The 22,200-nt window shown below is 42.4% G+C and overlaps 1 protein-coding gene across 1 annotated transcript; it reads right to left on the reverse strand.

The window, feature by feature from the left end:
- Positions 1 to 3,930: 3,930 nt before the first annotated feature.
- Positions 3,931 to 17,844, reverse strand: LOC134444071 (uncharacterized). The gene is made up of 14 exons (XM_063193540.1): positions 17,449 to 17,844; positions 17,236 to 17,331; positions 16,887 to 17,117; positions 16,314 to 16,336; positions 16,108 to 16,226; positions 15,033 to 15,567; positions 11,035 to 11,065; positions 10,489 to 10,533; positions 9,521 to 9,919; positions 9,318 to 9,413; positions 8,949 to 9,179; positions 8,375 to 8,397; positions 8,166 to 8,284; positions 3,931 to 4,475 (listed from the first exon to the last, which is right to left on the reverse strand). The coding sequence occupies exons 1-14, from the start codon at positions 17,842 to 17,844 to the stop codon at positions 3,931 to 3,933; spliced, it is 2,889 nt and encodes a 962-aa protein (XP_063049610.1).
- Between the last annotated feature and the right edge of the window lie 4,356 nt (positions 17,845 to 22,200).

Consider the following 22,200-nt stretch of genomic DNA (forward strand, 5'->3'; position numbering starts at 1 on the left):
GGAGGGCAAGGGAGAGGGGAAGAGGGAGGGACTCAGACAGGCAGAAGCAGCAGGTAGAGTATTTCACTGCAGGAGATAGCCAAGCTAACGTAGGTCAGTAACATTGGGAAATCCTTCAAAGCAACTGATTTATGGCTTTGTCGCTTAAGCGTTCCCAACCATTTTTGTCACGAGACCCCATTTTGACATCCCACATTTCTGGGGATTTTCACAAGAAATAATACATGACTGAACTACATAATATCAGGGTGTTAAACCAATAGATATTGATGACTTAAATTGTAAAAAACAATGTCATAAGTACAGTAGATCTTCGAAAATGGAAGTTTTTGATGCGAGAAGGAACATAATATGTCAACCTGATGGACCTCATTCCCACTGAGGAGACGCCCCTACCTGGGAGACAAGAGGGGCCTGTACTAAGAAGCTGGTTCAGGAGTAAAGCAGGTTAAGTGAAGAGGTAAATCATCTAATAGAGGAGCCTGGAGTCCTCATTGTCTTTAGAACCCAGAGGACTCCTGGCTCTTCTATTAGATGATTTACCTCTTAAATTCACATAATTTACTGCTGAACCAGCTTCTTAGTATAGGCCCAAGGACTGGAGGGATGTGGAGCACATGTGGGTGAGGAGGATGAAAACAAACCTGAACATTGAACTCAACATCTGCGACAGCTGTTACACCTTTTTAGAACTATTTCAACATACCTTTTCAAAAATACCTTCATAATACTGAAAACTGTGTTAGTTTTGTAGCACATGTGGGTGAGGAGGATGAAAACAAACATGAACATTGAGCTCCACATCTGCAGACAGCTGTTACACCTTTCTAGAACTACTTCAACGCACGTTACGCACCTTTTCAAAAATACCTTCATAATACTGAAAACTGTGTTAGTTTTGTAGCACATGTGGGTGAGGAGGATGAAAACAAACCCCTCATGACTGATGAGCTCCACATCTGCTGACAGCTGATTGGTCGAGTGAATTGTCCTCGAGTCACACATCTCAAGGAAAGATAAAATGACAACACAGAGACTTGTTTGAATACAAATAGTAATCTTCATTAATGGCACTGTTTCATTTAACATGTTTCTCATATCCAAAAGGAGATGCTGCTTCAAAAACTCAATGAAATATAAAATAAAATGATCTAATGATTTCTCCAAAGACGTACCCAAATGTTTATATGCCATGTGGAGAAGACTAGCACTGTTTGGACTAATATTTGGACTTGTACCCCTATGAGGAGAGCAGCAGGTTGGGCCAGTGCATTCTCCCAGAGGACACACACTCTTTACTCTACTACTACTCTTCTATATTCCATTAGACAAGAGAAAGGCAATCATTCATGAAAAAGTGTCATTTTAACAAAAACTTTTCTTTAGGAATCAACTACATTCCAGTCATGAAATAATGGTGAATTTGGCCTCTAGGTCTCAGTAATGTCCCCAGTAATGTACCCTGTATTGGTGGTCAAGGACTGTAACATGACACAGCACGACCATGTCTTACAAAGCAAATAATGTGTTAGTGCGTTCTCTCTCTCTCTCTCTCTCTCTCTCTCTCTCTCTCTCTCTCTCTCTCTCTCTCTCTTCTCTTCTCTCTCTCTCTTCTCTTCTCTCTCTCTCTCTCTCTCTCTCTCTCTCTCTCTCTCTCTCTCTCTCTCTCTCTCTCTCTCTCTCTCTCTCACACACACAGGGTCAGAGAATGTCCGCTTTCCCTTGTCCCAGTCCAGCTGCACTCTGATCTGGAGTTCCTTCTTCACGATGTGAAGAGTGGAGGGCTGTGGTGGGGCACACACTCCATATTTACCATCATGATAAAACGCATACCACCGCCCAATCAAGGATGTGAAGTCTCCATTCCTCTGGAGAGACTCTGCCATCACACCTACAATCCATGAAGTGTTGTCCCCAACCTCCACATCCCAGCAGTGTGTCCCTGAGTTAAAGCCCTCAGAGCCCAGGAGACAACAATACTCATCAAATCTCTGTGGGTTAAGCTGCTGTTTCTTATCACCAAATCTCACACTGGTCAGATCCTCAGACAGGATGAGTTCTGGGTGTGCAGTGTTGGGGTCCAGAGTAACAGGAGCTGCAGAGAGGAAGAAAACACACAGAAGCTGAACAATAAAGGCACGTTCAGGCCGACATAGAACTGTGACGTGCCCGTTCCTGCACATAATCTCGAACCGAAAGTCTGAGCGTGCATGACTGGACAGTTGTTTGCGATGCGAACTGAACAATAGGCCTACTTGGTGTTTTTTTTGCTTTGTACCATGACAACAATGTGGATGTCAGCAGGTTTATCTGGGTAAAAAATAGTCACATACAGAACAGTGCAGAGCCTGGTATGACCGTAGGTGGTTAGTAGGTAAGAACTTTAGTTCTGACTGGTGTGGGCAGTATGAGTGGTGTGGAATTGTGATGTGAATGACAGTAACACACATGAGCTGAACACTGAACTGAACACTGAGCTGAATAGTCTCTATGTGTGTGTCAGGGTGTGTCTAACAGTATGTTTATTTGAGTGCGCCGTATGGGTGTGTGGGCCTGTGTGCCTCTGCATGTGTGTGTCTCAGCTTATGTGCGTGAAATGATGCTCTACTCTACTCTACTCCTTGCTCTGCTGCTGCCATCTGCTGGATACATGCGGTACTGACTTTACTTGCTGGCAGGAGTCAGGACACATACAGCTCACCCAACAAGGGGTCATTATCAGACCTCCCGCTCTCTCTTGCTCGAGTCCTCATGCTTCACTGATGCCCCACCTCCGTGGGGAAAACAATAAAGTTTCCTCACAGTCAACATCAGCACGACTTTTTGGGGACGTTTCCCCATTCAACATCCCTATTGCAAATGAGAAAATATCCTTTGAATTGTGCTTTGGTGAGATATTGAGTAAAACTTTGCCTTGCATCCCTAGGCCACAAGCCACACATATTTTGCCTTCAAACATGGGATTTCCATTAGGCTTTATTTTTATTTTAAAAACTATAATGAACACTGTTAGACATTTTTGCAACTATTTCAAACTATCAATGCTTTCTCAATCTGCACACATTCAACACACCTTTTCAAAAAAATGCCTCACTAAAACCGAAAATGAATGAATGTATCAAGTGTATGCAGAGACCCGTACTGATTTTTTTGGCTGTTGTTGAGTGAATGGGCCTCGAGTTGCACGTTTCAAGGAAATACAGAATGACAATAGCAAGAATTTGGAAGCAAATAGTATGCTAGGTTTTATTAATAGCACTGTTAACACATTTCTTATGTGAATATGAAGATGATTTGTCAAAAGCTCAACAAAAGATAAACTGATGTAATGATTTTCTCAGAGGCTTACCCAAACCTTTTAATGCAATGAGGGGGAACACTAGTACTGTTTAGACTAATATTCATGTGTAGTGTCAGTTCTTCACACCTCAATGAGGAGAGCAGCAGGTTGGAGACAGTATGCTCCCAGAGGACGGACACACACACACACACACACACACACACACACACACACACACACACACACACACACACACCACTCTACCACTATTCTATACACCATTAGAAAGAGAAATAAAAGACAACGTGTAAGGAAGACAGAGTTTTAACACAAAGTCAAATAAATTCATGCCATCACAAAATGTTAATTTGGCCTGTAAGGCCTCACTAATTCCTGACCCTGGATGGATTGGTGGTCTTGACTGGTATGGCATTATGGACAAATAAAAAGGACTCTAACATACAGTAAAATATGACAATAGCACAGCACAGGTCTTCCATCAATGCATGCGCACACACACATACACACATATGCAAGAAAATGTGCACTCATGCATATGTGTGTACACAGTCATATGAATGCAGACACCCATACACCCACGCATGCATGCATGCACATAGGCATGCACGCACACACACAGCTCAATTTGTCTATTTGTGCTGCTCTAATTTTATAGAGGTCATCATGAGTAGCATCCTCAGAGGACATGCATTACAAGCAGTATGAAAATATGGAAACATTCTCTCAGTGAAAGTGTGTGTGAAGGTGTGTAAATGTGTGTTATTATCAGGGTCAGAGAATGACAGCTTTCCTCCTCCCATGTCCAGCTGCACTTTGATCCTCTGGAGTTTCCGCTTCACTGTGAGAAGAGTGCGGCGCTGTGGTGGGGCACACATTCCATACTTACCATCACAATAATACACATACCACCACCCACTCAAGGATGTGAAGTCTCCCCTCCTCTGGAGAGACTCTGCCATCACACCCACACCCCACAATGTGTTTTCCCCAACCTCCACATGCCAGCAGTGTGTCCCTGAGTTAAATCCCTCAGAGCCCAGGAGACAGAGACCCTTATCAAATCTCTCTGGATTATCAGGAAGCTGCTGTTTCTTATCACCACGCCTCACACTGGTCAGATCCTCAGACAGGATCAGTTTTGGGTGTGCAGTGTTGGGGTCCAGAGTAACAGGAGCTGCAGAGAGGAAGAAAACACACAGAAGCTGAACAATAAAGGCACGTTCAGGCCGAGATAGATGAGAACTGAACAATACTTTTTTACTACTACAATGTGGATGTCAGCAGGTTTATCTGGGTAACAAATGGTCACATACAGAACAGTGCAGAGCCCTGTATGACCGTGTGTGTGTGTGTGTGTGTGTGTGTGTGTGTGTGTGTGTGTGTGTGTGTGTGTGTGTGTGTGTGTGTGTGTGTGTGTGTGTGTGTGTGTGTGTGTGTGTGTGTGTGTGTGTGTGTGTGTGTGTGTGTAATGTACAGTATTGTGTGCTGTATATTTGTGCGGTAACACTTTATTTTAGGGATACATCTATTAGCACTAATACATACAATGTGCCTGTATAAGTAACTTGTAAGGCATGTACAAAGCAAAATCAAACATTTGTTAGGCATGTATTCGCAAATGTCTTGTTCATGCACAATTAGGCCGACATTGAACCATACCGGTGCCCGTTCCGGCACCCGATCTCAAACCGTAAGTCTGAGCGTGCCGGAGCAGAAAGTTGATTTGCAATGCGAACTGAACAATACTTGGTTTTTCCTCTGCGTACCATGACGACAATGTGGATGTCAGCAGGTTTATCTGGGTAACAAATGGTCACATACAGAACAGTGCAGAGCCTGGTATGACCGTGTGTGTGTGTGTGTGTGTGTGTGTGTGTGTTGTGGGTAAGGGACGGGGGCATGGCTGTATGTGTGGGACAGCACATGTTGTAGAGTATTTAGTGGAGAGGTGTTTGGATTTGTGTGTGTGGACGTGCCTGTGCTGTACAATTTTGTGTTTGTGTGTGGGCGCATACAGATAGTAAATGAAGAAGAAAGAGATACAAAAAGCAGTCAAACATGGTGTCATAAGAATCAAAGTGTCATTATAGGGCGAATAGAGGTAGTCAGGTATAGGCCTACAAATAAACGTAAAGGCTGCATGGTTGGTGACCCAGGGGTTCCACTCCTCCACACCTGGCTAAAGGAGGTGTGCAAGAAGTCTACACAAATAGTGCACAGTGTAAAGGGCAGATTAGACTTCAGCAATGCTGCTCGTCAAATGTCGCTTGGGAGTGCTCACGAACCAGCTTTGCATTTATGCAACTGCGCCCATCTGGCTCATGTCGCAAGACACATTTCAAATAGCGCGATTACCTTCACTACATTGCAAGCACTGCGGCCATTACTAAGCAATATTGACCACCATTATTAAGCATTGTTGCTTTCTAGCTCAGTTAGCTAAGTATTTTCACACAAACTGCAAAGGCAATGTACTGGTATCATTATTTGACATACCCAGTCTGTTTTACGTGCAGAAAATGAGAGCATGGAAACATTTGACTCTGCCAATGTGTGTTCACATTCGGTTGAGGAGAACAACAGGGTAGCCGTACACTACGTAGAAAGAAAGCGTTAATATTAACAGAATATAGACAGGTTTGTTCTAGCTACCGGCACTGCGCTGCCACGAGAATAAGGAAGTAGTTAGATGACCAATCACAGCGCCTTCTTGTCTGCATCCTTCGCGTCCGCCCGACGGATGGTCAGGATTTTTTTGAGGCGCTGGATGACAGGTGCAGAGCCTCTGCGTGGGGGGCGTGGTCGCGCTCAGCCACAGATTTGACGGACGCAGAGGCTATGCATCTGAAGCATAAATCAGGCTTAAAAGTGTGGTGTGTGGTAGTACCGAAATGATTTTAAAAGATTATAAATGTCCAGAGGGAAGATTGTGCAGTAGTACAGAGAGTCATATAACAGTAGTATTCCTGATAGTAGAGAGAGTCATATATAACAGTAGTATTCCTGATAGTAGAGAGAGTCATATATAACAGTAGTATTCCTGAGAGTGTAGTATAGAGAGTCATAACAGTAGTATTCCTGATAGTGTAGTATAGAGAGTCATATATAACAGTAGTATTCCTGATAGTGTAGTATAGAGAGTCATATATAACAGTAGTATTCCTGATAGTGTAGTATAGAGAGTCATATATAACAGTAGTATTACTGATAGTGTAGTAGGCCTTAGAGCATGACACGGGAGTGGATTTTCACTCCCGTCCCATCCCGGTCCCAGAAAAAAAATCCCATCCCGTCCCATCCCGGACTGGAGTAAAAGAAACAAATCCCATCCCGTCCACTCCTGAAAAGAATGTCTCCCAATCCTGCCCACTCCCACTCAAAATCAACCGCAATCTTGTTCTTTCAAAACAACGAGGCTTTTTTTGTTTGTTTTTTAAAGAAAAAATAAGGCATCCCCGCTCCCGTTCGTTTTTATTTCCGCTCCTGCCTGCTTCCATTCATCTTTATTCCCGCTCCTGCCTGCTCCCGTTCATCTTTACAATTTGGACTCCCATCCTGCGGGAATCCCGGGGGACCTGCGGCACCCACGGGAATCCCTGAAAAATGTCATCCTCTAGTAGGCCTATAGAGAGTCATATATAACAGTAGTATTCCTGATAGTGTAGTATAGAGAGTCATATATAACAGTAGTATTCCTGATAGTGTAGTATAGAGTCATATATAACAGTAGTATTCCTGATAGTGTAGTATAGAGAGTCATATATAACAGTAGTATTCCTGATAGTGTAGTATAGAGTCATATATAACAGTAGTATTCCTGATAGTGTAGTATAGAGAGTCATATATAACAGTAGTATTCCTGATAGTGTAGAGTCATATATAACAGTAGTATTCCTGATAGTATAGAGTCATATATAACAGTAGTATTCCTGATAGTGTATAGAGAGTCATATATAACAGTAGTATTCCTGATAGTGCAGTATAGTCAAGTCATAAGTAACAGTAGTATTCCTGATAGTGTATATAGAGTCATATATAACAGTAGTATTCCTGATAGTGCAGCATAGAGTCATATAACAGTAGTATTCCTGATAGTGTAGTATAGAGTCATATATAACAGTAGTATTCCTGATAGTGTAGTATAGAGTCATATATAACAGTAGTATTCCTGATAGTGTAGTATAGAGTCATATATAACAGTAGTATTCCTGATAGTGTAGAGTCATATATAACAGTAGTATTCCTGATAGTGTAGTATAGAGAGTCATATATAACAGTAGTATTCCTGATAGTGTAGTATAGAGAGTCATATATAACAGTAGTATTCCTGATAGTGTAGAGAGTCATATATAACAGTAGTATTCCTGATAGTGCTGTAGAGTCAGGTGGTCTCACAGGAGAGCAGAGGAGAGTCCAGAGGTGTGTATGTGTGTACATGTGATTGACCAAGTTGTATGTTTGTTTGAAGGTTTGCACAATATATATATATATATGTGTGTGTGTGTGTGTGTGTGTGTGTGTCTGTGTCTGTGTGTGTGTGTGTGTGTGTGTGTGTTGTGTGGTGTGTGTGTGTGTGTGTGTGTGTGTGTGTGTGTGGTGTGTGTGTGTGTGTGTGTGTGTGTGTGTGTGTGTGTGTGTGTGTGTGTGTGTGTGTGTGTCTGTGTCTGTGTGTGTGCATGTTTGCGTGCATCTGGGGGTGTGAATTTCCGTAATTAATTCAGCATATATATTTGTGTGTGTGTGTGTGTGTGTGTGTGTGTGTGTGTGTGTGTGTGTGTGTGTGTGTGTGTGTGTGTGTGTGTGTGTGTGTGTGTGTGTGTGTGTGTGTGTGTGTGTGTGTGTGTGTGTGTGTGTGTGTACTTACTGAATTGAACAATCTCCTGCATTTTCTCCCAGACTCTGAACTTCAAGTTGCTCAAGTGCTTTGCCACATTGATCAGAGCTCCTGAAAGCTTCTCTGGATTCTGCAGAGTACACTGGGCTCTGGAATAACATTCAGGAGTCAGTGCTGTTGTGTGGGTTTGGGTTCAGAATAGTTCAGAAAGAGAGAGAGACAGGAGGCACATCACTCACCTTTTCACTGTGCTCTTGTAGCTCTGGAAAGAAACAGAATATTGTTAAAACCACCTTGTTTTGTGTTTATTCATTTTGTTCATTTTGTGAATAACAGTCATCAATACCATGCTTTTCAACACTCTGTGCCTGACAAAGATACACACATACACACACAGTATGTATATGTGTATTATGCATTATCCTGTTATGTTCTCAGTCTGTGAAGCTATCTTTTGATTTACACGCATAAACACATATTACCGGTATGCATTACCCTGTTCTCAGTCTGTGAAGCTATCTGTGAAGGTAGGTATCTGTGAAGCTATTTCCTTTTTACTAACAGCTCTGTTCACCACAGTAACTGATGGACAAACAAAGAGTGAAAAGGAAGAAAGAATCTGTTGGGAGGTTCAGAAAGAAAACATAGCCTACTACTGTATGATTTGATTCAGCAAATCTCATACCTGATTTAAAATACCAAAACATTGATTTAATGCAAGTGTGTGTGATTCATTACAAACAAAAAACCCTGCACTCACGCACAGCCTGACAACCCAGTGTACTTTCTGCATAAAGGCAGATAGTGACCTACTTGCAGGAACGTGACATCATCAGCTTCCATCTGCTCCTCTATGGCTCTGATTGTTTCTGAAAGAGATGAGATCTCTCTGCTCAGCTTTTCAATCTTATCCTTCATCATCTGACTCTTCTGCTCCTCTTCCTCCCTCAGTGCAGATATCCTGTCTGCTTCTTCATCTCGTAGGAACTGGTGAAGCTTCTCAAACTCCTCCTTGATCTGCTTCTCAGTGTTATGAACTTGAGTCTACAAACAAACACATTAGACACATACTGTATAAGACAAGACACATAACGGAAATGTGATGACAATTATTCAGTTACATTTTATCTGTAAACCCTCAAATCAACATGACATTTCTTCCTGTACTGATCCATGTCTCACCTTAATGTGAGCTGTTGTTTGATCACAGAGGAGTTTAACGTCTTCAAATGTCTTCAGTTTCTCCTTTAAGGGATGCAGTTTGATCTTGAGCTCATCCTGAAAGGAATGGACATATTGAGGTCACAAAATAATGTCAAAATAACATTTGGTAAATGATTACAGGGATTAAGTTACAACACCATGTAATATGAATAATTTATCACCTTTTGTTCAAGTGCTGCTTCATCTATGGGACTGAAGTTGTGATTTTTATGTTTCTTTGAGTCTCGACAAACCCAGCACACAGTTTCTTTATCATCCAGACAGAAGGCCTTGAGTTTCTCACTGTGCTGAAGGCAGAGCATCTCAGACCCTGCTGAAGCTCTCTGACTCCTCTCCTGTAGGAAGGTCTCACACAAGTTCCTTAACGCCATGCTGGGTGGATAAAAGTCTTTTGAGCATTTCCTCCTGCAATAAGGACATTCTCTGGATCCCTTCTTCTCCCAGAACTGCTGCAGGCAAGCCTTACATAAACTGTGAGAACACGTCAGTATGACAGGATCGTTGTAGATGTCACAGCACACAGGACAGGTGAGATCTTCTTCGAACTTTGATGCCATTTCCTATACATGATAAAACATAGTCGTGGATATATTCCAATCCTGCATGAGAGATTGCTGCAGATCACTGCCCAATTCATAATTTACAGTCTTGTTCAGTTCTCTCTCGTTCTGTGTGTGTGTGTGTGTGTGTGTGTGTGTGTGTGTGTGTGTGTGTGTGTGTGTGTGTGTGTGTGTGTGTGTGTGTGTGTGTGTGTGTGTGTGTCTTGCCGTACAACTAATGGCCACTGGATGAATGTTGCCAGCTGATCAGGAACATATGAATTCATGAAATGGGGACGTTCCAAAATATTACATTACGTCAACCTAATTGCAATATTTGAACCAAAACAGTGCAAGAAAATTCCATAATTGTCAAAGTTTAAAGTACTAGGAGGATACACCAGCTCTCGACACCTGTTGCAGCCCGTTTACTTTCACTTTTGATTTGGTGGAATAGCAACCAATCTCAAAGTTTTAACTGTCAATGTATTAATGAAAACATCCTCCATTCATTCTGCAAGCCATTAAACGAAAGGAAAATATGTATTATTACTATTACTATTACTATTTAAGTAAAAAGTGTCACACACCTGTTCAAGTGTTACGAGTGCCTTCTGTACCTCAGCCTTCACTTCCTCATTCCCAAAGGAGGAAGGGAGAGGGGAAGAGCGAGAGGGAGAGGGGAAGAGGGAGGGACTCAGACAGACAGAAGCAGCAGGTACTGTAGTCTAGGGTATTCCACTGCAGGAGATAGTCAAGCTAACGTAGGTCAGTAACATTAGCAAATCCTTCAAAGCAACTGATTAACGGTTTTGTCTTCTCAATCTCTTTAAAGTTTCCAAACATTTTTTGTCACAAGACCCCATTTTGACATTCCACATTTCTGAGGATTTTCACAACAAGAAATAATACATGACTGAGCTACAGTACATAATATACAAGGTATTAAACCTTTAGACATTTTGTAAAAAATGGTAGATAATTATGTGATATTAATTAAAATTCACAGTTGAAAAATACTGTCACACTAATGTCACAAAGTACAGTAGATCTTTGAAAATAAAAGGTTTTGATGCAAGAAGGAACATAATATGTCAACCTGATGGACCTCATTCCCACTGAGGAGACGCCCTTACCTGGGAGACAAGAGGGGCCTGTACTAAGAAGCTGGTTCAGGAGTAAAGCAGGTTGAGTTAAGAGGTAAATCATCTAATAGAGGAGCCTGGAGTCCTCATTGTCTTTAGAACCCAGAGGACTCCAGGCTCTTCTATTAAATGATTTACGTCTTAACTTAACTTAATTTACTCCTGAACCAGCTCCTTAGTACAGGCCCAAGGACTGGAGGGATGTGGAGCACATGTGGTGGGTGAGAAGGATGAAAACAAACCTGAACATTGAGCTCCACATCTGCAGACAGCTGTTACACCTTTTTAGAACTACTTCAACGCACCTTTTCAAAAATACCTTCATAATACTGAAAACTGTGTTAGTTTGTAGCACATGTGGGTGAGGAGGATGAAAACAAACCCCTCATGACTGATGAGCTCCACATCTGCTGACAGCTGATTGGTCGAGTGAATTGTCCTCGAGTCACACATCTCAAGGAAAGACAAAATGACAACAGGGAGACTTGTTTGACAAGTAATCTTTATTAATGGCACTGTTTCATTTATAACATGTGTCTCATATACAAATGGAGATGCTGCTTCAAAATCTTAATGAAATATAAAATGATTTCTCCAAAGGCGTACCCAAATGTTTATACATGCCAGGTGGGGAAGACTGGCAATGTTTGGAATAATAATATTTGGACTTGTACCCCTATGGGGAGAGCAGCAGGTTGGGCCAGAACATGCTCCCAGAGGACACACACCCTTTACTCTACTACTATTCTATACACCATTAGACAAGAGGAAGATGCAATCATTAATGAAAAAGTGTTATTTTAACAAAAGCTTTTCTTTATGAATCAACTACATTCAAGTTATTAAAAAAAATGTCAATTTGGCCTCTAAGGTCTCAGTAATGTCTGACCCTGGTCAAGGACCTGTAACATGACACAGGAAGACCATATCAAGACAAGTCTTACAAAGCAAATTATGTTAGTGCTGTGCATTCTCTCTCTCTCTCTCTCTCTCTCTCTCTCTCTCTCTCTCTCTCTCTCTCTCTCTCTCTCTCTCTCTCTCCCCCCCCTCTCTCTCTCTCACACACACACACACCGCTCTATATGTGCTGCTCTACTCTTATCAGGTTCTTCACTGGTAGCATCCTCAGAGGACTGCATTACAACCAGTACCAAAATATGGAAACATTCTCTCAGTGAAAGTGTGTGTGAAGGTGTGTAAATGAGTGTTATTATCAGGGTCAGAGAAAGTCCGCTTTCCCTTGTCCCAGTCCAGCTGCACTCTGATCCTCTGGAGTTTCTGCTTCACTGTGTGAAGAGTGGAGGGCTGTGGTGGGGCACACACTCCATATTTACCATCACGATAAACGCATACCACCGCCCACTCAAGGATGTGAAGTCCCCATTGCTCTGGAGAGACTCTGCCATCACACCCACTAGTGTAGTCTACTTTTGTTGTGGTGGGTATACTTAAATCCCTGAAATTTTGAAGTGGGTATACTCCGTATACCTGCGTTCTACGTAGACTACACCACTGATCACACCTACAATAAATGAAGTGTTGTCTCCAACCTCCACATCCCAGCAGTGTGTCCCCGAGTTAAAGCCCTCAGAGCCCAGGACACAGCAATACTCATCAAATCTCTCTGGATTACCAGGAAGTTGCCGTTTCTTATCACCATGTCTCACACTGGTCAGATCCTCAGACAGGATGAGTTGTGGGTGTGCAGTGTTGGGGTCCAGAGTAACAGGAGCTGCAGAGAGGAAGAAAACACACAGAAGCCGAACAATAAAGGCACGTTCAGGCCGACATAGAACTGTGACGTGCCCGTTCCTGCACATCATCTCGAACCGAAAGTCTGAGCGTGCATGACTGGACAGTTGTTTGCGATGCGAACTGAACAATACTTTTTTTTTTCTTTGTACCATGACAACAATGTGGATGTCAGCAGGTTTATCTGGGTAAAAAATAGTCACATACAGAACAGTGCAGAGCCTGGTATGACCGTGGGAGGTTAGTAGGTAAGAACTTTAGTCCTGACTGGTGTGGGCAGTATGAGTGGTGTGGAATTGTGATGTGAATGACAGTAACACACATGAGCTGAACACTGAACTGAACACTGAACTGAATGGTCTCTTTGTCTGTGTCAGGGTTTCAGCACGTGACTGTGTCTAATATTATGTTTCTTCCAATGTGCCATATGGGTGTGCAGGCCTGTGTGCCTCTGCATGTGTGTGTCTCAGCTTGCGTGCGTATAATACGTAAAATATACTCTACTCTAGTACTTGCTCTGCTGCTGCCATCTGCTGGATACATGCGGTACTGACTTTATTTGCAGGCAGGAGTCAGGACACATACAGCTCACCCAACAAGGGGTCATTATCTGACCTCCCGTCCTCTCCTCTTGCTCGCGTCCTCATGCTTCACTGATGCCCCGCCTCCATGGGGAAAACAATAAAGTTTCCTCACAGTCAACATAAGCAGAACTTTTTGGGGACGTTTCCCCATTCAACATCCCTATTGCAAATGAGAAAATGTCCTTTGAATCGTGCTTTGGTGAGATATTGAGTAAAACTTTGCCTTGTATCCCTAGGCCACAAGCCACACATATTTTGCCATCAAACATGAGATTTCCATTAGGCTTTATTTTTATTTTAAAAACTATAATGAACACTGTTAGACATTTTTGCAACTATTTCAAACTATCAATGCTTTCTCAATCTGCACACATTCAACACACCTTTTCAAAGAAATGCCTCACTAAAACGAAAATGAATGAATGTATCAAGTGTATGCAGAGACCCGTACTGATTTTTTGGGCTGTTGTTGAGTGAATGGGCCTCAAGTTGCACGTTTCAAGGAAATACAGAATGACAATAGCAAGAGTTTGAAAGCAAATAGTAGGTTTTTATTAATAGCACTGTTAAAACATGTATTATGTGAATATGAAGATGATTTGTCAAAAGCTCAACAAAGGATAAAATGATGACCCAAACCTTTTAATGCAATGTGGGGAACACAAGTAGGTTTAGACTAATACTAATGTGTGGTGTCAGTTCTTCACCCCTCAATGAGGAGAGCAGCAGGTTGGAGACAGTACATGCTCCCAGAGGACACACACACACACACACACACACACACACACACACACACACACACACACACACACACACACACACACACACACACACACACACACACACACACACACACACACACACACACACACACACACACACACACACACTATACACTAGACACACCGCCATTATTCTATACACACCATTAGTAAGAGAAATTAAAGACAAAGTGTAATTTAGACACAGTTTTCACACAAAGTCAAATAAATTCATGCCATCACAAAATTTGACCCGTAAGGCCTCACTAATTCCTGACCCTGGATGGATTGCTGGTCTTGACTGGTATGGCATTATGGAGAATTAAAAAGGACTCTAACATGCAGTACAATATGACAATAGCACAGCACTGGTCTTGCATCAATACACGCGCACACACACACACACACCACTCTACCACTATTATTCTACACCATTAGAAAGAGAAATTAAAGACAACGTGTAATGAAGACACAGTTTTAACACAAAGTCAAATAAATTCATGCTATCACAAAATGTTAATTTGGCCTGTAAGGCCTCACTAATTCCTGACCCTGGATGGATTGGTGGTCTTGACTGGTATGGCATTATGGACAAATAAAAAGGACTCTAACATACAGTACAATATGACAATAGCACAGCACAGGTCTTGCATCAATACATGCGCACACACACATACACACATATGCAAGAAAAGGTGCACACATGCATGTCATATGAATGCACACACGCATGCACCCACGCCCGCATGCACGCATGTACGAATGCACACACACACACACACACACACACACACACACACACACACACACACACACACACACACACACACACACACACACACACACACACACACACACACACACACACACAGCTCAATTTGTCTATTTGTGCTGCTCTACTTTTATAGAGGTCTTCACTGGTAGCATCCTCAGAGGACAGGCATTACAACCAGTATTCAAATAGGGAAACACTCTCTCAGTGAAAGTGTGTGTGAAGGTGTGTAAATGAGTGTTATTATCGGGGTCAGAGAATGACAGCTTTCCTCTGTCCCAGTCCAGCTGCACTTTGATCCTCTGGAGTTTCTGCTTCACTGTGAGGAGAGTGGAGGGTTGTGGTGGGGCACGCGCTCCATATTTACCATCATGATAATGCACAAACCACCACCCACTCAAGGATGTGAAGTCTCCCTTCCTCTGGAGAGACTCTGCCATCACACCCACAATCCACCATGTGTTGTCCCCAACCTCCACATCCCAGCAGTGTGTCCCTGAGTTAAAGCCCTCAGAGCCTAGGAGAGAGAGACCCTTATCAAATCTCTCTGGATTATCAGGCAGCTGCTGTTTCTTATCACCACGCCTCACACTGGTCAGATCCTCGGACAGGATCAGTTGTGGGCGTGCAGTGTTGGGGTCCAGAGTAACAGGAGCTGCAGAGAGGAAGAAAACACACAGAAGCTGAACAATAAAGGCACGTTCAGGCCGACACAGAACTGTGCCAGTGCCCATTGCACCCGATCTCGAACCGAAAGTCTGAGCGTGTGGGAAGAGAAAGTTGGTTTGCGATGCGAACTGAACAATACTTGTTTTTTCTTTTACGTACCATAACGACAACATGGATTTCAGCAGGCTTATCTGGGTAACAAATAGTCACATACAGAACATTGCAGATCCCTGTATGACCGTGGGAGGTTAGTAGGTAAGCACTTTAGTTCCGACTGGTGCGGACAGTTTGAGTGTTACAGTTTGAGTTATTGAAATTGTTACCAGCCACAGCCAAGTTTTACCAGCATTTGGCCGGTTGGTTGGTGCCAGTGTGTGTGTGTTTATGTGTGTGTGTGTGTGTGTGTGTGTGTGTGTGTGTGTGTGTGTGTGTGTGTGTGTGTGTGTGTGTGTGTGTGTGTGTGTGTGTGTGTGTGTGTGTGTGTGTGTGTGTGTGTGTGTGTGTGTGTGTGTGTGTCTTTACTCACTGAGTTGAACAATCTCCTGCATTTTCTCCCAGACTCTGAACTTCAAGTTGCCCAGGTGCTTTGCCACATTGAACAGAGCTCCCGAAAGCTTATCTGGATTCTGCAGTGTGCGCTGGGCTCTGGAATAACATTCAGGAGTCAGTGCTGCTGTGTGGGTTTGGATTCAGAACCACAGACAAGAGAGAGACAGGAGGCACATCACTCACCTTTTCACTGTGCTCTTGTAGTTCTGGAAAGAAATAGAATATTGTTAAAACCACCTTTGCATTTATTTATTTTATTCATTTTGTGAGTTGCATTCATCAGTACCATGCCTTTCAACACTCGATGACACATACTTATGCAGACAAGTAATGACATATATACACGCATGCACACATACAGTAGGCCCTATTATGTGTTATCCTGTACACTGTAATATTCTCAGTCTGTGAAGCTATCTTTTCATTTCCTCTGCTAAGCTCTGTTCACCACAGTAACTGATGGACAAATAAAGAGTGAAAAGGTTACTGATAATATCTGTTGAGAGGTTCAGATATAAAACATGCTGTATGATTTCATGATTCAGGCCATCTCATTGAATGCCAGTTTTAAAATGTCAAAGCACTGATTCTAATGCAGTAGTTTCATACAAGTGTGTCTGATTCATTACAACAAACAAATAAACAAACAAACAAACGCACAGACTCATGTACAGCCGGACAACCCAAGTTAGGCTACCTTCCGGCAGGCGAAGACACAATAATGATCTCATTGCCTAAAGATGGAGTGTAACCTACCTGCAGGAAAGTGACATCATCAGCTTCCATCTCCTCTTCTATGGCTCTGATTGATTCTGAAAGAGATGAGATCTCTTTGCTCAGCTTTTCAATCTTCTCCTTCATCATCTGACTCTTCTGCTCCTCTTCCTCCCTCAGTGCAGATATCCTGGATGCCTCTTCATCTCGTAGAAACTGGTGAAGCTTCTCAAACTCCTCTTTGATTTGCTTCTCGGTGGTATGGACCTGGGTCTAAAAACAAAAAACATATAATAATAACACAACACAAATAAATGTCATAATTACTCAGGTAAATGTGTAATACATCTCCAACCCTCAAATGAACGTCTTTCTCTGAAACATGTCTCACCTTAATGTGAGCTGCCGTTTGGTCACAGAGGAGTTTAACTTCTTCTAATTTCTTCAGTTTCTCTTGTAAAGGCTGCAATTTGATCTTGAGCTCTCCCTGAAAGGAATGATCATTATTTTATCACAAATCACAATATCAAAAAATAATAATCGCTACATTAGTTAAGGGATTAGGTTACTGGAGTGGACATAATTTACACTACTAGATTCTCACCTTGTGTTCAAGTGCTGCTTCATCTATGGGACTGAAGTTGTGATTTTTATGTTTCTTTGAGTCTCTGCAAACCAAACACACAGTTTCTTGGTCCTCCAGACAGAAGAGCTTGAGTTTCTCACCATGATGAAGGCAGAGTGCATCAGACCCTGCTGAAGCCCTCTGACTCCTCTCCTGTAAGAAGGTCTCACACAGGTTCCTTAACGCCATGCTGGGTGGAAGAAACTCTTTTGAGCATTTCCTCCTGCAGTAGGGACATTCTCTGGATCCCTTCTTCTCCCAGAACTGCTGCAGACAGGCCTTACACACACTGTGAGCACACGGCAGTATGACAGGATCCTTGTAGATGTCACAGCACACAGGACAGGTGAGATCTTCTTCAAACTTTGATGCCATTTTGTCCTAGATAAATCAGAAAACCAGAGTTATGGATACCTATTCCACTCCTCTCCCTCTCTCTTTCCCTCTCCTCTCCCTCTCCTTTCCCCCTCTCTCTCTGTCTTTCTCTCTCTCTTTCTTTCCTCTCTCTCTCTCTGTGTGTGTGTGTGTGTGTGGTGTGTGTGTGTGTGTGTGTGTGTGTGTGTGTGTGTGTGTGTGTGTGTGTGTGTGTGTGCGCGCGTCTGTGTGTGTGTGCTTGCCGCACAACTAATGGCCACTGAATGAATGTTACCAGCTGATCAGGAACATATGAATTCGTGAAATGGGGACGTTACACAATATTACATTACATTACATTGCAACCTAATTGCAATATTTGAACCAAAACAGTGCAAGAAAATTCCATAACTGTCAAAGTTTAAAGTAGCCTACTTATGATACACCAGCTCTCGACACTTGTTGCAGCCAGTTTACTTTCACTTTTGATTTGGTGGAAGAGCAACCAATCTCAAAGTTTTAACTGTCAATGTATTAATTAAAACGTCCTCCATTCATTCTGCAAGCCATTAAATGAAAGGAAAATATGTATTATTACTATTACTATTTAAGTAAAAAAGTGTCACACACCTGTTCAAGTGTTACAAGTGCCTTTTGTACCTCAGCCTTCACTTCCTCATTCTCAAAGGAGGGAGAGGGAGAGGGGAAGAGGGAGGGACTCACAGGCAGAAGCAAACAGGTACTGGTACCGTCTGGTATTCCACTGCAGGAGCTAGCCAAGCTAACATAAGTCAGTAACATCAGCAAAACCTTCAAAGTAACTGATTAACGGTTTTTTGTCAATATCCTTAAAGTTTCCAAACCATTTGTTTGTCACAAGACCCCATTTTGACATTCCACATTTCTGAGGATCTTCACAACCAAGAAATAATACATGACTGAGCTACAGTACATAATATACAAGGTATTAAACCTATACACGTAGACATTTTGTAAAAAATAGTGTTTCAAAGATAATTATGTGATATTAATTAAAATTCACAGTTGAAAAATACTGTCACACTAATGTCACAAAGTACAGTAGATTGAAAAGAAAAGGTTTTGATGTAAGAAGGAACATAATAGCCTATGTCAACCTGATGGACCTCATTCCCCACTGAGGAAGACGCCACCTAAACCTGGGAGCGACAAGAGGAGGGCCTGTACTAAGCGAAGCACTGGTTCAGGAGTAGTAAAGCAGGTTGAGTTAAGAGGTAAATCATCTAATAGATGAGCCTGGAGTACTCATATGATCTTTAAAACACCCAGAGGACCTACCAGGCTCCCTTCAATATAATATGATTTACGTCTTAGACTTAACTTGAATTTCTCTGCTGAACCAGCTCCTTTAGTACAGGCCCAAGGACTGGCGGGATGTGGAGACATTGTGGTGGTGTGAGAAGGATGAAAACCAAACTGACATTTGAGCTCAACACCTCTGCAGACAGATGTTACACCTTTTAGACTACTTTCAATCAACGCACCTTTTCACAAAATACCTTCATAATACTGAAACCACTGTGTTAGATTTGTGTAGCACACTGTGGAGTGAGGAGGAGAAAAAATAACCCCCTCAATAGGGGAATGATGAGCTCCACATCTGCTGACAGCTGATTTGGTTGTGTTGTGTAGAATTGTTCCTCGTAAGTAACACATCTCATGGAAAAGACAAAATGACAACAGAGAGACTTTGCTTAGAATACAAAATAGTACATCTTCTATTGAATGGCACTAGCGTGTTTCATTTAACATGTTTCTCATATCCAAAATGGAGATGCGCATTCACAATGCTGATGAAATGTTAAAATGATGTAATGGATTCTCTCCCCAAAAGACGTAACCCGCAAATGTTAATATGCCATGTGGGGAAGAACTAGCAGCCCTGTGTGTTGGACTTAAATATATTTGACATTGTCACCCTATGAGGAGAGACAAGCAGGTGGGCCAGTACAAGCTCCCAGAGAGGACATGCACACGACCCCTTTTTAAACTCTACTACTCACTATTCCTTTACACCATTAGAACAAAGTAGAGAGGTGCAATCAGTAAATGAAAAAGTGTAAATTTTAGCAAAAAAGTTTTCAATTGGGAATCAATTACATTCCAGTCATTAGAATAATGGTCATATTTGGGCCTCTAAGGTCTCAGTAATGTCTGACCCTGTATTGAGTGGTCAAGGACTGTAACATGACACAGGAAACCATATCAACACAGAGTCTTACAAAGACAAATAAATGTGTGTTAGTGCTGTATCTATCTGTGCTGCAGCTCTACTCTTATCAAGTTCTTCACTCTCCCGTAGAATCCTCCAGAGGACAGGGTATTTACAACCAAGTACCAAAAATATGGAAACAATTCTCTTCAGTGAAAAGTGGGTGAAGGTGTGTAAATTGTGTGTGTTATTATCATCCCGGGGGTCAGAAGAATGACAGCTTTCCCTTCCGGTCCCCAGTCCAGCTGAGCACTCTGATCCTCTGGAGTTTTCTTCTTCACTATGTGAGAGAGTGGAGGGCTGGTGGTTGGGGCACACACTCCATATTTACCATTCATGATAAACGCAGTGAACACACCGCCCACGCAGGTATGTGGACATTCTTCCAGTTCCTCTGGAGAGACGCTGCCATCACACCACATACCACCCAAGTGTTTGTCCGCCAGGTTGCGGGTAGGAGTGGCCCACCTTTTCCCACACCGGGAGAATCTTTCCCCCTTTGCGGACCCTCTTTGAAAAAAGCAAGCAAAAACTAAAAACAAAAAAAACAAAAACAAAGCGAACACCATGGTTTCCCTAACCAAAAGACACAAGAGCCAACGAAATTCTGCAGGTCGATACTACATGTGAAACATTAGTGTCAGTCAAATATCAAACCTGAATTGGAAAATTTAGCCTAGGCCTTAACCACTTGATTGAAAGGCACAGCCAGTGGTCGTAGTCTATGTAAAACGCAGTATAGGGCCTACACACCCATTTGGGGGACAATTTTTCAGGGATATGGCAGATTATACCCCCTTAAAATGTGATTGATCCCTTATTTACACTGAGCAATCAAATATATACAGTACACAATAAAAAAAATGCTCAAATATACAGTATAACCCACTTCAAAAAGTAGGACTACACCACTGGGCGAGCCATCATCCACGAGTCCAAAGCAATATCAAGTAGGCCTACTAGGTTAGGCTACATCCACGCTACTGTTTCCATGCAAATGTGCACTCACTGTCTTTTTGACAGTTTGAAATTGAAATATCGTTTAAGGAAGACGGATGAGCATGGGCACAAAGTTTTGAGTGTGGGGATTTTTAGAAGAGTAGGCTTACAAAATATAGTATAGTAGCCTATAGCTTACAAAAAGTCTGTCTACATTGTGCAATAAACCCACCATGCAGCAAATAAGCCAAACCTAGCCACTTCAAAGCACAACCATAAGTCAACAAAATGTATAACCAAAAGGTGTAGGCCTACCTTAAAACGCTGTCTTCGTCGCAGCAAATGTCTTTGTTTCTTGCAATTACATTTTAATCCACAGTTTAGGCTACACTCCCAGCACTGCTCACATCAGAATCTTGTGTGGTAATTATTTTGTTCCATTTCTTCAGACATTACATAGGCTACATCCTAAATGTGCCATATATAAATATATGTATGATATAACATTATTTCGACTGTAAGGAGATATCTCTAGTTCTAACAAACCAATGCCATCAAAACATGTACAACGTGTTGTCCTGCTTAGCTGCAGTTCACTTCCTTACCACTTGGTGGAGTATGTTCGTAACCCAAGTCAATAACCACAGAACTAGAGATGATATAAAAACCCGGAGGATCCGGTTGGAGAGCCGGGTAAAGACCTCACCCGTAACAGACGGATGGCTCTCGTGCATTGAGCCGCCAAAGGCGGGTCAGACGGCATTTCATTAATATGTCAACAAAATGGCAGTTACAGCGCGAGAAAATTGTGGAAACCGGAATATATTCTTCTTTAGTTGACTATAACAGCCATTCTCTAATCTCCCTAGTATGTTTCAGTCACGAACACTCACTGAGTGAAACAGAACCAACTCCCGCCTCGTCATTCATCGAGCCTGTTTGATCCGTCCAGCCTGTTGTGGCCAATTGAGTCGCGCGATCCCCGCTCCTATGTGTGTGCTTCTGACTCTGTTGAGCTGTAGCCTACATTTCTAAAATGTTAACAGTGCTCTGCCAACGCTTTAACATCTCACTCTGTAGGCTACTCTTAGGGAAATTATAGTCTACAGACGTGACTCTATCACTCACTGCGTTACAGCGTGGCTACAGTCTTTAAAGCCACTGCTCACTCCCCTCGTCCGAGTCAC

This window comes from Engraulis encrasicolus, unplaced genomic scaffold (genome assembly GCF_034702125.1).
Source record: "Engraulis encrasicolus isolate BLACKSEA-1 unplaced genomic scaffold, IST_EnEncr_1.0 scaffold_445_np1212, whole genome shotgun sequence".
In the NCBI taxonomy this organism is placed as follows: Eukaryota; Metazoa; Chordata; class Actinopteri; order Clupeiformes; family Engraulidae; genus Engraulis; species Engraulis encrasicolus.

Excerpts from the sequence above, each read along its gene's own strand:
- LOC134444071 (XM_063193540.1), bottom strand. The coding sequence starts at position 17,844 with ATGGCATCAAAGTTTGAAGAAGATCTCACCTGTCCTGTGTGCTGTGAC. Across the intron at positions 16,337-16,886 it reads ATGATGTCACTTTCCTGCAG|AACTACAAGAGCACAGTGAA; the intron begins GTAGGTTACACT and ends ATTTCTTTCCAG. Across the intron at positions 8,285-8,374 it reads TACAAGAGCACAGTGAAAAG|AGCCCAGTGTACTCTGCAGA; the intron begins GTGAGTGATGTG and ends ATGTTATTCCAG.